Source organism: Lissotriton helveticus, chromosome 12 (genome assembly GCF_964261635.1).
Source record: "Lissotriton helveticus chromosome 12, aLisHel1.1, whole genome shotgun sequence".
Lineage (NCBI taxonomy): Eukaryota > Metazoa > Chordata > Amphibia > Caudata > Salamandridae > Lissotriton > Lissotriton helveticus.
In genome coordinates this window covers 276,204,746-276,221,482 of record NC_136073.1, presented here as the reverse complement: position 1 = coordinate 276,221,482, position 16,737 = coordinate 276,204,746, and the positions used below count along the sequence as shown (strand labels likewise).

Below are 16,737 nucleotides of genomic sequence, written 5' to 3'. Positions count from 1 at the left end.
GACGTCGCCTTCCTAACAGAAACATGGATGAACGCCTCCTCAGCCCCAGACATCACCATCGCCATCCCGGAAGGCTACAAGATCATCCGAAAAGACCGCACCCACCATACAGGAGGAGGCATCGCTTTCGTCCACAAGAATTCCATCCACATCTCAACCAGCTCAGACGTCAACCTCGCTAGCGCCGAGCACCTTCACTTCCAGATCCACACCGACCCCAAGACCACACTCAGAGGCACCCTCCTCTACAGGCCACCAGGACCCCGTGCACAATTCAGTGAAGACATCACGGACTTTATCACCCCACACGCCCTCCCCTCCGAGGACTACATTCTACTGGGAGACCTCAATTTTCACCTGGAAAAAAGCAACGACTGCAACACCACCACCCTTCTGGACAATCTCGCCAACCTCGGACTTAAACAACTTGTTCATACCCCTACTCACTACGCAGGTCACACACTCGACCCTATCTTCACCTCCAGCAAACATATCTCCTTCAGTCACACCACAGTTCTCCACTGGACGGACCACAGCTGCGTTCACTTTACCTACAAAAAGACCGCAACCCACAACCATCCTCAACCTACTTTGTGAAGAAACTGGAACAAAATCACCATTGACCAGATTACCTCATCGCTTCTTCAAAACCCCCCCGCCCACTCCTCGAACCTCAACCAAGCAGCCATTAACCTCAATCAATGGCTAACCAACAGCGCCGACATACTAGCACCTTTGAAAAAGCGTCAAATCTAACCAGGCAACAAAAACGCATCCTGGTTCAACGATGATCTTAAGAAATCCAAGAAACACTGTCGCTCCCTCGAGAAGGCCTGGAAAAAAGACCCAAACACCAGCACCAGGGATGCATTCAAAAACGCCACCCGCTTACACCACCAACTGATTCGGACTGCCAAGAGAGCCGCATTCAAAGACCGACTAGACAACAACGCCCACAATAGCAAGGAATTATTCAACATCGTCAAAGAATTTACCAACCCCACTGCCAACTCCAACGACATCACCCCCTCTCAAGCCCTCTGCGACTCTCTAGCTTCGTTCTTCCACGACAAAATCGCTGACATCCACAACAGCTTCGACAACCACCCCGGAGACCAACCCACACAACTTTCTGCTGCACCTTCACCCCCCTTGAACACCCTTAATGACTGGAACCCAATCTCCATGGAGGACACCATCAGACTGATGAACTCCATCCACTCAGGATCCCCCACAGACCCATGCCCTCACCCAATCTTCAACAAAGCAGACTCCATCATAGCACCACACCTCCGAGACGTCATCAACTGCTCCCTAAACTCCGCCACCTTCCCGGAAAGCTGGAAACACGCCGAACTCAGCGCCCTTCTGAAAAAACCCACAGCTGACCCCACCGAACTCAAAAACTACCGCCCCATCTCACTCCTCCCATTCCCGGCAAAAGTCATCGAGAAAGCTGTCAACAACCAGCTCGCCACCTTCCTCGAAACCAACAAATCCCTCGACTCTTCACAGTCCGGCTTCCGAGCAAAACACAGCACTGAGACCGCACTCATCGCAGCAACAGACGACATTCGAACTCTACTGGACAATGGAGACACAGTCGCCCTCATCCTCCTCGACCTCTCCGCAGCCTTCGACACAGTCTGTCACAGCACCCTGCTACAACGCCTTAGAAACATCGGAATCCAAGGAAAAGCACTTGAATGGATCACCTCGTTCCTTGCCGGAAGAACTCAGAGAGTCCGCCTCCCACCATTCAAGTCAGAGGCCTCTGAAGTCATTTGCGGCGTGCCACAAGGATCTTCACTCAGCCCCACCCTCTTCAACGTATACATGAGCCCCCTCGCGGCCATCGCACGCCAACACAACCTCAACATCATCTCCTACGCTGATGACACTCAGCTAATCCTCTCACTCACCAAAGACCCCAACACCGCCAAAACAAACCTACATGAAGGAATGAAAGAAGTAGCCGAGTGGATGAAGCACAGCCGTCTGAAACTGAATTCAGACAAAACAGAAGTCCTTATCTTAGGTACCTCCCCCTCCGCCTGGGACGACTCTTGGTGGCCAGCGGCCCTTGGAAAAGCACCCATCCCGACGGACCACGCACGGAACCTGGGCATCATCCTGGACTCCTCACTCTCGATGACCAGACAAGTCAACGCCGTTTCATCATCTTGCTTTAACATTCTCCGCATGCTCAAAAAAACATTTCGCTGGATCCCCACCGAAACTAGAAAAACGGTCACCCACGCACTGGTTACAAGCCGACTGGACTACGGAAACACCCTATACGCCGGTACCACCGCAAAACTTCAGAAAAAACTCCAACGCATTCAGAACGCAGCAGCCAGACTCATACTAGACATCCCACGTAAAGACCATATTTCTGGTCACCTGAAAGACCTCCACTGGCTCCCCATCAATAAACGGATAACATTCCGCCTCCTAACCCACGCACACAAAGCACTTTACGAACTCGGACCAGAATGCCTCAACACTCGACTCTCCTTCTACACCCCCTCCCGCCAGCTGTGCTCTTCCATTCAAGCCCTTGCTGCGGTACCTCGCATCAACAAAACCACCATGGGAGGAAGATCCTTCTCCTACCTGGCTGCTAAAACATGGAACTCACTGCCCATTCACCTTCGCCTCACTCAGTACCACCTAGCATTCAGAAAGCAACTTAAAACGTGGATATTCGACCAGTAATTCCCCACCCCTCCTCAAGCGCCTTGAGACCCTCTGGGTATGTAGCGCGCTATATAAATTCATTGACTTGACTTGACTTGACAACCAAACTGACATCCTACGGAGGCATCACAAAAAGTTTGGGGGGAACATATGTGTCAAACCTTTTATAAACCTCATCGCAACAGGTATTTTGAATAAGGAAAGCTGGTCCAGTAAACACAAAAGAGGCCGACAGGGTTGACAACCTTTAAAGGTGCCCACCACAAGTCTTTGCTGGGACAGAGATAGCACTAATAATAATAATAATAATAATAATAATAATAATAATACAACAACAGTTTCACTTGTAATGGGTCCATATTGCGTACTCCACACCAAGACACAAATTTGTCCCAGCGTAGATGGACTTTCTAGAGGAAGACCGGAAAGCAAGGATGTCATTCATGTGGGGTGGTAGATCGAACACAGTCAACTGCACCATTGAATCTCCATGCATGGAGGTGTAGATTGCAAAGTTTGCGGTGTAGAACCCTGCCCTGTTGCTGTAACAGAAGACCTTACTAAAGTGGTAGCCTTATGAGTGGACAGTTGCCCATATCCAGAATTCCAGGTACCACAAACTTCTGGACTAATTGTGACCCACTAGGATGACTTGAGACCAGTCGTTCCTTATCTTATTCAGAATTCGGGGTACGAGAGGCAAAGATGAAGAAGTTGTGTACCTTTGGAAATGCAGTTTCTGATGGACTCGATATAACCTCAAATTTCTTCCCATGCGAATTTCCTCAGGCATCAGAATAGATTCAAAAACTTTTTCTAGCAATTCCCTTGCATGATGGCTGTGGCTTCTTGCGGCTCTGCGACAGATCTGTCCAGCCCTGGGAGTGATGTCAGGGACCCCTTATATGCTTCACCTGTACTAGTATCCGTTTCTTTCTGCTCTTTCTTCGCCAACAAAAGCGAGGTAATTGAAATCAGAGTATGGAGTGTGGAGACCTTCATATGTGGGATCTTATTAATGGATTAAATGACACCATTTTGCGGTTGGAGTCTGTACCAGAAAAGGTATTACAGAAGGTAAACAACTTGTCCTTCTAAAAGAGACTTCAACCGCAGATGCCTCACCTTGTGAATAGGTATCAAAGCAGTACCTCCCCAGGTGGTGGGTCTGTAGAATGGTTCAGACCAGGACAGATCGTGCAACATGCCCATACTATTGGACCTGGCTGCCCAGACAACAGTGCTTTGTGTAGAGGGATGCCAACTTAGCAGCCTGGCACATGTCCAAGACTGGTAAAATATGAAAGAGCCGCTGCACTCCAAGGTAAGCACTTTGAACGAGGTATTCAAGGTCCTCAGTTATATAGGTGCACAGGAAGTCACCTTCTAGGCCCAAAAGGTGCGTACAAATTTCAAAACAAAGCGAGCCTTACAGGGGGTAAGGACCAATCCTGGGCACTCTGGTAGGCACCTAGGTGCGTTGTTGTAATTAATAATGTTCCAAACTCAATTGTCAACCATGAAATTTTGGAGTTTATTTATACAAGTCTTTCTCCATAGCGGTGATTAAATATAGCAGTTCAATATTTCCATAATCATATTGTCATCATATGATATGTGGGTAATGTAGATATCACAATTTATGCAGAGAAATAATCCCCGATGCATTTCGTGCACAGGTGCACTTCTTCAGGGGGAATCTAGAAAGTGAAAGAAAATATATGTAGTACACTATTACAGGAGTCAAGGGAATGCACCACATGCTTGTGTGCAGTTAGTAGTGAAAGTGATGTGCTGCGTAAATGGAACCCAAAGTGGGCTAGAAACGTGATAACAACAGTGGGGTGCCACGAATGAACTCAATATAGGTGGAAAAGATTGTGGTTAGAAACCGGAGTGACAATACAGAGGATAACGAGTGCTCGAAAAAATCAAACAGACCGAAGGAATCAACACCAGAATAACCGTGTATATAGGATATCGGCGGTACACGTGGGGTTTGATGATAGCCTTAGGAGCGTGAAGGAACTAGGGTAAATTGTGTCTTCTTACCGATTAAACCGGGTGATGTGAACAGGTAGGCTCCGAGTGAGGTGTCCGCAACCCGGAAGACGCCGAGCATGCGTGTGAGGTGTGCTTGTAGTCGAGGAGCATAGAAATAGAAGACAGACAGAAGGATGCGTGTTAAGACGTGAAAGGAAAGAATAGTGATGAATAATAATAAACAAAGAAGCGAAGTGTAATCAATAATGGGAAGGTAACAGGAAAGTAAAAGTAGAGTGATAAAAGAAATAGTAAAATAAGTAAATGCATAACGCAAACTGTTTCAGGATTGAAGCAAAACATATATTCAAGAATTTAAGGAAAATAGAGTGACAGGAAGAAAAAGTAAAACGTACATTGTGGAGCTGAAGTTTATACGGTCAAGTGTGGAAGACTGGCACATTGTATCTCAGCAGCTAATATTTTGGTGGAATTAGCGCATACGCCTTCTGCGGGGTGCCTTTCAGCCAGGCACAGCAGATCTTGATGCATAATACAATCCATTCAGAGATGGCTCTCTTTTGGACAGCTTCACCCTTGTTTGCTCCACAAAAACTGATTAAAAGTTGTCCATCATGTAGGTAGCCACTGGTCCAAACCATGTAGAAACCCGGAGCCCTCTTGGAGTCCAGACAGTGTTGCTGCTTTTCCTCCTTGGAGGGATGTGGCGGTGCATAGAAGGTCGGCAAAATGATGATTTGCCCTATTTGGAAAACTTTGAAAGGAATGCTGCTTTTGTATAAAAGACCCATTTCCCCTTCAAAAAACACCCTGCAACAGGTGACTTGAAGAGGGATAGCTGATCTGGCAAACAAAAGATTGCCAAAAGGTAACCTTTAATTTTGATCACAGCAAGACCTTGCTGGGCTAAAGAAAGACAGAACATCAGACTACTCTGATGTAGAGAAGTGTGGCTCAATAGTTAGAGCGGCAGACCCTGATGCAATAGTCTGGCCGCGACCAGGGTTCAATTTCCGCCTCGGCGGGTCTCGGGCTCAATTTCCTCGGACCTGATAATTCTCGCCTCGGTGTCTATTCTAATCATGAGTCCCACTCTGCAACTCTGGGCAATAGCTTGCTTAATCTCTACAACGGCCCCAACAACGCTGAGGATGCCTGACTTCACCTTGAGGGTGCCCAGGAGTGGGCTCCTCACAGGGAAAGGCCAGGAAGGGTTCCTCGGCGGTATTCGTACAAGCGCCGAGATGCCTACGGGTAGTCGTGCGCTATACAAGTGCGTAATCATTTCATTTCATCTTTTCATCATTATTCTGCATTTAGGGATCAGTTGTTACGGAAGGAACACCAAATAACAAGCTTCTCCAAGTGTTTGGCACGTCTTGGTGGAGGTAAGCCCAGCTGCCAAGATAACACCAACCACTTTGAGAGTGAGGATGAAAGCAATCAACTTTCACGGCTTATTTATTTATTTATAAGTTTTATAGAGTGCGAACGTGACCCGTTAGGGTATCAGAGCGCTTTACAGGAAAATATAGCAATAAACAGAACAGGTTTAACAACAACCAGTTACGGATCGAGTAGTAGGGGACAAGGTGCAGGATACATGAGGGAGATAAGGGCATGTATTTACAGGTTACATATCCAAAACTCATGACACGATCACATATTACAGATTACATTTACCAATGTTCAAAACAAGGCTCCACGTTTCTGGTGGGGTAGCTAGATAATCCGAAGGGAGGCAATAGACGGCCATAGATCAGGGCCATAGTGATGGTGGAGGCCAGGTTTAAGCTAGAAATTTACCCATAAGGAAGGTTTTGGCCTCCCTTTTGAAGCGAGTCAGAGAAGGGATTCTTCTGATGTCAGGTGGGAGAGAGTTCCATATTCTTGGAGCAGCCCCTGAGAAAGCCCGGTTGTAAGTTTTTTTCCCCGAAAGCGCGCAGGTTGTAGCAGGAGGTCTCTGGCAGATTGGGAGTTTCTGATTCCTCCGGAGATCACAAGTTTCTGCACAAGATATGCAGGGGATTTAGAGTGTACAGCTTTGTGTGGGATGCAAGCTACTTTGAGCTGTATTCTTGCCTCCAGGGGAAGCCAGTTGAGAGCTTTCAGGTGTGGGGAAATATGGTTGTATTTCCTCATACCGGTGAGTAGTCTGGCGGCCGCATTGAGGCAGGCTCTTAGAGGTGCCAGGGAGATCTTGGGTAACCCCCGAGAGGGTAGAACAGCCATATTCCAGTCTGGAGATGACAAGTGCTTGGACTGCCATTTTTAGGTCTGGGGCATCGAGGAAGGGTTTCAGTTTCCTACGGTAGCTCAGGTGGAATCTGGCTGATTTGGCCATCGAATTGATGTGGTTCCGCATGTTCAGGTTGATGTTGAGGGTGATTACCAGGGATTTGGCCGAATCCACTATGGTTGGTGGGCAGCTTAAGGCTGTGATAGTCTTGATCCATGATTGAATCTCAAGGTTGGTATTGGGCGGGGAGATCAGGAGAAATTTAGTTTTCTTTGCGTTGAGTTTGAGGTCATTGGATGCGAGCCATTGGACAGTGAGTTTCAAGGCTTCGTTCAGGGAGAGAATCTCTTCAAGAGATGAGGTTTTGATATAGATCTGAGTGTCATCAGCGTACATATGATAGGACATATTTGCAGTGCGTAATACCTCGGCCAGCGGTTGCAGGTAGAGGTTGAAAAGGGTGGGGGACAGGGTTGATCCTTAAGGGACTCCAACCGTGACAGGGGATGATTCCGATAGGTTGCTGTTGATAAGGAATCTCTGGGACCGGTTTTGGAGGAAGGACCTAAACTATTCTAGAACAGTGCCATCCAATCCCATGCCGAGATTGAGCGGTTCGAGTAGTTTTTCATGGTTGACCGTGTCAAAGGCCAAAGATAGGTCCAGGATGATTAGGAGACAGGCTTTGCCTTGGTCAAGGGCTTGGAGAGCATCATCAACGATGTGGAGCATGGTTGTTTCGGTGCTGTGCCCTGGTCTAAATCCGGATTGGAAGTTATTGAGCAGGTGGAAGTTGTTGATGTGTTGACTTAGCTGCTTATGCACACATTTCTCCATCACTTTGGCTAAGAGCGGGATGTTGGAGATTGGTCTGAAGTTGTCAGGGGAGGCTGGATCCAGCGACGTTTTTTTCAGAATGGGGAGGACTCGGCCGGCTTTTAGAGCGTCGGGCATCGTTACCTGCCGGAGAGAGGCATTTATTATTGTAGTCCAGCTAGGAATAATGGATTGGGCGACGGCTGCTAGGCAGTTGGAAGAGAGCGGGTCATTAAAATGGTTGTTAGGGTTTAAGGTAGATAGGATTTTAGAAACTCAGTTTTCGTCATAGACTTTGAAGTCAGTCCAGTAAGCATGGTTTTTGGGTGGAGGCGGAGGCGGGTCAGGAAGTGTTTGAGGGTATGTGATGGAACTGAGTTTGTTTCCAAGGGCTGAGATTTTGTTGGTGAAGAAAGTGGAAAATTCTTCTGAGGAAATAAGAGACTTGGGGGATTCTTTTGAGGTTTTGGCCAGTTTATTGGATTGGTGTTTGACCAGTTCGAAGAGCTTGTGGGGTCTGTTCTTGGCAGTCTCTAGTTCAGCTCTGAAGAATTCTTTTTTAGACTTGAGCATGTTCCTGTTGTAGACATTTCTAGCCTGGTGCAGGAGTTTTAAATGTGCGGCAGAGGGGTGTTGCTTCCAGGATCTTTCAGCTTGCCGGAGGGCTCTCCTCTCATTGTTGAGGGATCCCGTGAACCAGGGGTTTCTATCTTTGATTTGGATTCTTTTCAGTTTTAGTGGGGCTAGCTCATCCAGGATGTTTGATATAGTCGCAAAGTAGTGATCGTTGAGGCCACTGACTATTGTGATATGCGAAGCTGCCGATCGGCAATGGATTCAAAGACCAGACAGAGAAGATTTAGAAGGAGTTTCGAGAGGCTGGGCGTACAGGTGAACAGGCGCTAGATTACTCTTGACCACAATTCTGTTGCGGAGGGTAGCTGGTCTGTTGGGGTTGATAGTGACCGTGCGAATGGCATGTTCGGCCTTTACGTCGAAAGGATAAGGGGTAGCTAGGGTAGAGTCGTAGTCCCGGAGGATGGCAAAGATTTCCATTTCAGTGAGGTCTAGTGGATTTGGAGTGGCAAAGGTAGAGTTGTATGATAGCACAAGAGCCCAGGTTTCTTCCTCAGAGGCGGCATGGGTGCTTGCGGGGGCGAAGATGTCTCAAGGATAGCGGAAGCGGTTGTTTAGGGAGCTCTGTCAAATGCAAGGGGTGGCGATAGGCAGGGGCATGAGGTTGGCAAGGGAGAGTTCAGCGAGATGAAGGAGGTTCATTAGCTCCAGGATGGAAATATGAATGCTCTGGGTTGGATTGGTAGCTCTGGCGTGCAGGGATTCGATGTCCCTATAAGAGGGAGGTGTTGGAGGGCAGGGGGGCAGTGGTTCGAGAGATGTTCTGACGGTGTGTATAGGTGATGGGGGGAAGGACTAGTACGGCCTGTGTTGTAAGCCATTGGATCGTACCAGTGACATAGTCTACTTGGGGAGCTAGTAGAGAGGGGACCAAAGGTCTAGGGGTTGATTCTGTTGTCAAGGCTGGGAGACGTACTGGAGTGGTTAGGGTGGTCAGTGTTGGGAGACCTAAGAGGGGTTTGTCAGAGGCTAGCCATGCTGGAATGGCGGGATGAGGACTCATCAGGGCGTAAAGGGCAACCGCGACCTGTATCATCGTTCTTTAGGGGCGTACCGGTGGCATGGTCTACTTTGGGAGATAGTAGGGAGGGGACCAAAGGTCTAGGGGTGATTCTATTGGCAAGGCCGGGAGACGTACTGGGGTGGATAGAGTGGTCAATGTTAGGAGACCTTAGAGGCTTCATTTTCACGCATGGTGAACTCAACAATGCTAATTTGACAGGAGGTCAAGGATACACCCAGCTATAAGGTCTTTCTCGACCTACCACTTAAGCAACTAGCAAAATAACTTTACTTAAAATTCCGCTATGACACACTTGAACTAGGATGGTTTATAGCTTCGCGGGTTGCTAGTGGGAGGGTCGGTAGTACGTCTAGATGCACCTTATGCTGCAAGCTACATAATTAAACTGTACACCACGCAATGTTTTTCTGTCAAGCATATAAAAACCAAGAGGGAAATGGATACGAACCCTATGTAAATATCTTGGTATACAACGGTATCTGGAGGCACTAAGAATTCTAAGGGGCGACAGGTCCACTTCCATAGATTTAGAAGTAAGCAGTTATCTATTTTCAGTCATGTTACAAGGAAAGGGAATGGTCTTAAATTTTAATTTGGTGGTTTTTTAACTCTATTTTAAACTAGATGAATCTGTGATTTGCCATGAAAGTCCTTGCCTTGCGGGAACTCAGGAACTAAGACAAGCAGTCTACCTTTACTACGATAAGTACCTTTACAACGATAAGTACCTTTACTACGATAAATACCTTTATTACAATAAGTATATCAGCCATGATATTCTACTCCTACACATACCATGTACAAGATGTACTTTGTTCTAAGCAGTATAGATTCTTAGACTAGGGAGTTTTAACAAACGTTTTAGGATGATTTATTGATAAAACTGTTAGCTTTTTCTACTTATGTAATTGCAATAATGGCCTGCCTTTTATGTTTGCATGTTTTATGAAACAATCTTCCGAAATAAACATATTGACTGACTGACAGGAGGTCCTCCCAAAGAGGCAGTCGAATCATAGTACATGTGCTCGTGGCCAGAATTTATGGGTATTCCACTCCTTGTCCAGACCTGAGCCACTAAGATGACTCGTGCCTCATCTTTCAAGATATTTTTGAGTACCCTGGACAGTAAAGGTAGGGGTGGAAATGTATACTAGAGTTCCTATCCCCAATACACTGGAAGCATCTCCAGGGAAGAACTACATTGAGAACCCCAACTCCAAAAGCTTTGGCACAGTGCACTTGTGCTGTGGCAAACAGATCGAGCCATGGTTCTCTCGAAGCAGGTATATGCCCTCTGCTACCTCTGAGTGTAACTGCCGTTCATATTGACTACACAACCTTGGCTGAGGTCATCCTCCCTGGAGTTTAAAGGTCCTGACAGGGGCTGTATAATCAGTGAGATTCCCTGAGCATTCAGTCACTTCCAGAGCCGCAGGTCCACCTGGCACAGAGTCCATAAAGCCACAGTGTCCTGCTTGTTGCAGTACCACATTTGGCTGTGTTGTCGGTAGGAACCTGTACCCCCTTCAGTGAGAAGTAGATCTCCCACAACGGCAGCAGGCAGACTAGAGTCATCTGGTCACCCCCTCTCCCTCTTGACCTCCCCAACCCAGCAAGAATGCATCCGTCACGGTCGTCAGCTCTTCTGAAAAGCTTTAAAAACCGAAACACATGCAACAACCCCTTTGATATAGGAAGCTCTTGAGTTGGTGCAAAATTGTAAGTTACATGAGGAATAGACGAATATTCATTCTGGCGGCCTTTTGCATGTTTTTGACGACTGTAATTGTGGTGACTAGACTAGTTTTTCATTCTTTTTTTCCCCAAAATGCCTGAAGAGAGTATCATTTCTCACTAAATGATCCCTCGCTATGTTCTTCTTGCCATTGCTGCAACTAGTCTCTCTGGAACAAATGTGCACTCTGTACATCAGCATTTTAAAATGGTTCTTTCTATGTTGTCTTCCATCTCCTTAATAAAACCCACTGGATATGCAGTGAAGTCAAAGTTTGAATAATAATCCACAGTTTTACTTGTAAGCAGTGGCATACAGCATAGAACCCAGTCCATGTTGAATGCTCATAAAGTGAACTCAAATTGATGCATCAATGTCTAAGCCCTTCCCAAAGTTGACGGCCAAGCTATTGAGGAAGCTCCTTATGGCGACAACTGACAACAAGATTTCCAGCATTGATGTCCCCAAATACCATAGTGCAGTGAAAACCTTTCTTTGCAATTTTGATGATTTTGGGAGTGTGAGACAGAAGGTGCTCTGGTCCACAGGGGAATGAGCTCAGTGTCTTTCAGTCAACTTTAGGACATCCTGATATATGCTAAAAACATCAGCGGTTGGAGCTTATGGAAGACCATTCACACAAACTGTGTCATTGCAAAACTCCTTAGTACTACAGAAAACATTTTTCAAAGATCTGGTATTGTGAGTCAGAGCTGTGTTCAAGATTGATACTCCATGGAGCTGAAAAAGAAATAACACCTACGATTACAATGCTATCTTGTACAAATGTTATTCTGGAATCCTGTTACAAAACAGCATTGTGAAGGATGTAACATGTAGGGGCACCATTTCCTTTTCTACTTTCATTTTGGGGGAGATAGTTAAAGGGTTGTTTTTACAACCAAGTGTATTTTATAGTGTCTAGGTACAGTTACAAATGGCTTATTTCTAGTGTTTAGGTACAGTTACAAATAGCTTATTATATTCAACAAATGTTTCCTGGGGCAAAGGAAAATTGCACCCATTAAAATGTGTTCCAAGAACAAAGATATTTCAAGATTTGGCACATGGGGAGGATATTCTAACGTTCATTAAAATCAATTAAAATCCTGTAGGTGGAGAAATGAAAATGAATGTCCATGACGGGTGACAAGGGGCAGAGTTCAGTTAACAGAAATCAGGGAGTAGAAGGAATCCTGCAGTTTAAGGCTTCTGTAGGCTAGTTTACTATGCTAATACAGGGGTACTGCTAGTGCAGTACCTACTTTAGCATTGTCCTGCCTCCCTTCCCAATTATATGACTGGTGGCACTGCGACATACGGCTATCAAAAAGGGCCTTGTGTGAAGCAATTCTTAAAGATCAACAGAGTAAAAATCTGGGGAACAAATGCAAATACGATGCTCAAAAAGCATTTTACTCACCTTATTGAGTCTTTTATTCCTTGTTGTTTGTCTTCATGCAAACATGTGGGACATTAGTACCACAGTTAGGAAGAATGGAAAAATGTTTGAACAAATGAAAAGGTGCTTCTAAAATGAAAGGCTTGATACATGCACGGCCGCAACCAAGCTTCAACAGGTGAAGTCAATGATTTCACTTTGTTTAATAAACACATTACTTTGCTTTCAATATTTTCTCTCTCTGAACTATCCCTATATATTCCTTTCCCCCCAAACCCAAATGTGAATTTTGCATTTATTTGTGCACACCACCCCATCTGTGGTAACAAATTACTAAATTATGTGGAGAAAGCTCATTAATAATGAAGCGGAGGACCCTGGTTGGTACCTTACAGTTTCTGACTCCTCAGGTAGCAGTTGAAGAAACATGTTTATGACTCAATGTACCTTGTTACGCTTGCTGGACATTCACAAAAGGATTCCTGGCAGGGATAAACCTATTTACCTGTACAGAGACCGCTGACACCCGTAAATCACACTCAAGAGGTGGGGAAAGCATGTATCCCAAGGTATGGTTAACCTTGGAAGTTCATGAATGCCTAAAACATGGACATTTGACAGCAATCACAAACTCCTCTCGTTCCCCTTCCCACCCTAAAAAGGGGAGGATTCTTATTCCAGTGTTGTGTAAATCCCCTTCCAGGTTGGAAAGAGGAATGGATGAGCCCTAAATTTGGTCAGGGTGCAGGAAAAAAGCTCTCTCCCACAGCGTAAAATATGTTCCCATGGAGAAATAAGAAACCAAAAATAATGAAAGCTTACGCGGGGTATCTTATTTCCCCTGTGTGTAGGTCTCCACTATGGAGAACTCCACACAAGAGTTATAGGATCCCGTTGAGAATACCATATGACCTTCCATAATGTTTGTGAATTCCAGAAAGAAGAAAATCTACACTCACATGTAGATATTAATCTGCAAGTGTAGATTTAGTACTTTCATTGTGCATCTGGCTTCTAGGCTCGATTCTGCTTCTCTTCCAAAGATGCACATTTATACTTATTCTTTGTTCTATGTATGGCTCTCAACAGACTGAAACGATCAAACATTACCTCTGTTAAAATGGCTTTTTGTTCCTTAATCCTTAAAAATTCATCAGGGCACTGCTCTAGGGTGAAGACTCGAGAGAGAGGCAGAGGTTGGCCATTACGACACAGGATGGCTTGGCATGTTCCCACATTGGCTGCTGTCATTGTAAAGGAACTTGAGGCTTCGGTAGTATGATGTCTAATGTAACACATTAGAGCAGAAGATCCAAGCTTTTGACCAGCAATACCCAGTTTTCTATTAAAGAAAAAAAAATATTATGGCAAGAGTTGACTTGAAAAAAATTAAACAACATAGTAATAGCATGTGAACTTGCAGAAAAGAAGAAAACAATTACAATGCTAGTTATCCATTACTGGTATCTCCTTTGAATTTATAACCAAAGAACATGTCTACCTACCTAAGTGCAGGGTACTGGAACACTTTTAACGAGGAAATCCTATTTTCAAAATGTGAACATGGTGCTAAGAATTCATCCCTACAAGGCAACCTTTTCCACTTTTTATAAAAAATAATATCCAAAGAAAAGCGAATTTTAAACATGGTAATAACAGGCTGAAAAGCCTGTTCCTTATTCATCCCTAAAAAGGAATAACCAAAGCAGAAAATAACATCCAATAAGGACCACTCTTGCTGCAGGGGGGGCTATTAGAGTGTCACCATAAGGCAGTCTAGCACTCCAATCCCAGAGTACAGTGCAGAGACAGCTAGAGCAGTGAGCCGTATGCTCAAAGGTGTCCCACCAATCCCCTGGTTTATCTGTGAGGAGGGATGGCAGGTTAAGAATCCAATGTATACACTTGAGACAGAGAACTAGAATTACAAGTACAGTTTACTTTGAAATTCAGAAGTTTTTAATACAATAGCAAGTTAAACCCTAACCCACGAGGAGCTAAAGGAGACGAACATGGAGAAAACAATGAGGACATCTATCTAACCACAAAGGTTACAACTCACGTGTCAACTGTTGAGCCACAGTATTGAAAAAAAGTGGGGGGTGCTTTCCAGCTAGCCGATCTGAAAATACTACTGATAGGTTCCTTCCTCATAAGAGTACATGTTGCTACCAATGCGGGAGTGCCCGCTCCAGTTGAGTGTAGTGCGCGATTGCCTGAAACAGGTACACAGAATCAAACGGGAAGCCCCCATGTATTCCCCCATCCTCCCATTGTTAGGGCTCCCTAGGGGCCGCGATCACTACACAGTGCGTGAGCTGCGCAAGTGGACGGACCACTCAATCACAGAGGTGGGCTCTGCGTAAAGTTGAAAAAGCCAATACAAATGATTTTACAAAAACGAAAATGAAAGTACATGTCTCTGCATTACTTTTGCAGAACCGACTTCAAGCCTACAGTGCTAGCTAGGTGCGAGTGGATTGCTCCATAATTAGCAAATTCATTTTTTTTTCCTGACATCTTTGATTTTGTTCAGGATAATGTCAGAAGAGAAATGTTGTTAATGAGGAAGTCTGGAATTCATTGTGAGATCAAAGCGGGAGCCAATCTTAAGGAATCTTTGATAGAATATAAAGCAGTAGAAGTTGTTACATTTTCCAGAACAATGGTTTTTGGATTGGTTAAGCAAGGGCTCACTAATCTGGACTGTACTTTACTTAGCATCAAGAAGCAGGTTCATATACCACCATTGGTGAATCTATAGATTTTTAGGTTCATTCTAGTTTTGGATTGCTTCAATCTTATAAACACTTTCAGAATAAGGGACTGCATCTTTAACACTCTCAGCAGTTTGGCTGAGCGTGCCTGTTTTGATACAATCAAGCCTTATTAAGTGGACAGTCTTGTAACAGGTCAATGCCAAAAATTCTGAGCTTGACCTTAGACTTAGTTCCTCATTGCTTATTCAAGTAATACATTAATGTTGGATTGTCAGTCTGAATAAAGCTCAGGCTAAATAAAAGTTGTTCAGTGCTGAATGGATAGTTATAAATTCCAACAAGTTAATGTGGTACATTTTTCAACTCTGTGCTTTCTGGTCTGTTACACTATCTTTGTGGGTATCCCAAGCTATCTTAGAGGCATCCTTTCCAATAGGCAACTCCAAATCTGGACTCTGCAAGGGAATCCTAAAACCCTATTTTTCCTATACCCACTAAAACAATGAAGCAATACAGTGGTTAAGTCTAGCGTTTAGTTGTCAAAAAAAAAATCTTTGATTCATTTTTCGATATAAAACAATACAGTCCAGCATTAGGTCATCAAGTACTATCGCATTTTTGGTGTGGAAAGCATAGGAACGAGAATTCCCCAGGTGGGGACAAGGAAACAAGAGGAACAGATGAACGTCATGATGGATCACTGTGCATAGGTGAGCCTTTCAAGATTGTTTAGAGGACCCACTTAGGAGGAGTGAGAAGAAGAGTGTGGGCGGGGGGGTCACCGGTTTGTTCAGCTCAGGCACATTACCGTAATGGTAATTTACCAGGCATAGTAGTAGGCACTGCATCATCTCCTTCCAGTGCATTACAGTCTGAATCGTCTCTCAGGGATGTGTCCTAATAACCCAACTTGTCTAACATGTCTCCCTAGGTCTCAAGATCTCGTTCTGCGTTACTGTCAGGGCGGTCACTCCGGAGCCGGCATTCTTCCACTGCTGCCCCTTCCAAGAAGTCAGTCAGCCAGCCAGCCATTTAGACATAATTGGACGGGTCTGGCTAGCCCAGTGTATGGCTATGAGCCGCTTTGCCAGCACTAATCCCAATGGAGCGAATCTCTACTGCATTTTTTACACTTCTTGGGAAGAGGTAACAGTCCCAGCAGGCAATGTCGGGCTGTGAGTTCTACAATCACCTTTGTCACTGTACGCACCTCCGACAGTACCACACCACAAAAAACATCTGTAACTGTGCAAAGTCCCAAGGAAAATGTCCAAAATCTGCCGGGCTTGACCATACCTAGTGCAGCCCACCGGGAGCATCGGATAAGCCCTATGCAGGCACTGTGGTGTCAGGTATGCTCTATATATGAAATAAAATTGTACCAACTTAAATCAGGCATTGCCGGTAACTTTGCGCACCTGTGCCAGGGCTCTGTTCCATTCCCTATCCGTCAGCGGG

General features: G+C 45.2%; 1 protein-coding gene across 2 annotated transcripts in view; it reads right to left on the bottom strand.

The window, feature by feature from the left end:
• Positions 1-16,737, bottom strand: part of PHLPP2 (PH domain and leucine rich repeat protein phosphatase 2) — a 704,566-nt gene that overhangs the window by 53,649 nt on the left and 634,180 nt on the right. For both annotated transcript variants that reach the window (XM_078669274.1, XM_078669275.1), the window contains one exon: positions 13,670-13,901. In XM_078669274.1, the coding sequence (XP_078525400.1) occupies positions 13,670-13,901 (232 nt within the window). The remainder of the gene's footprint in view (positions 1-13,669; positions 13,902-16,737) is intronic.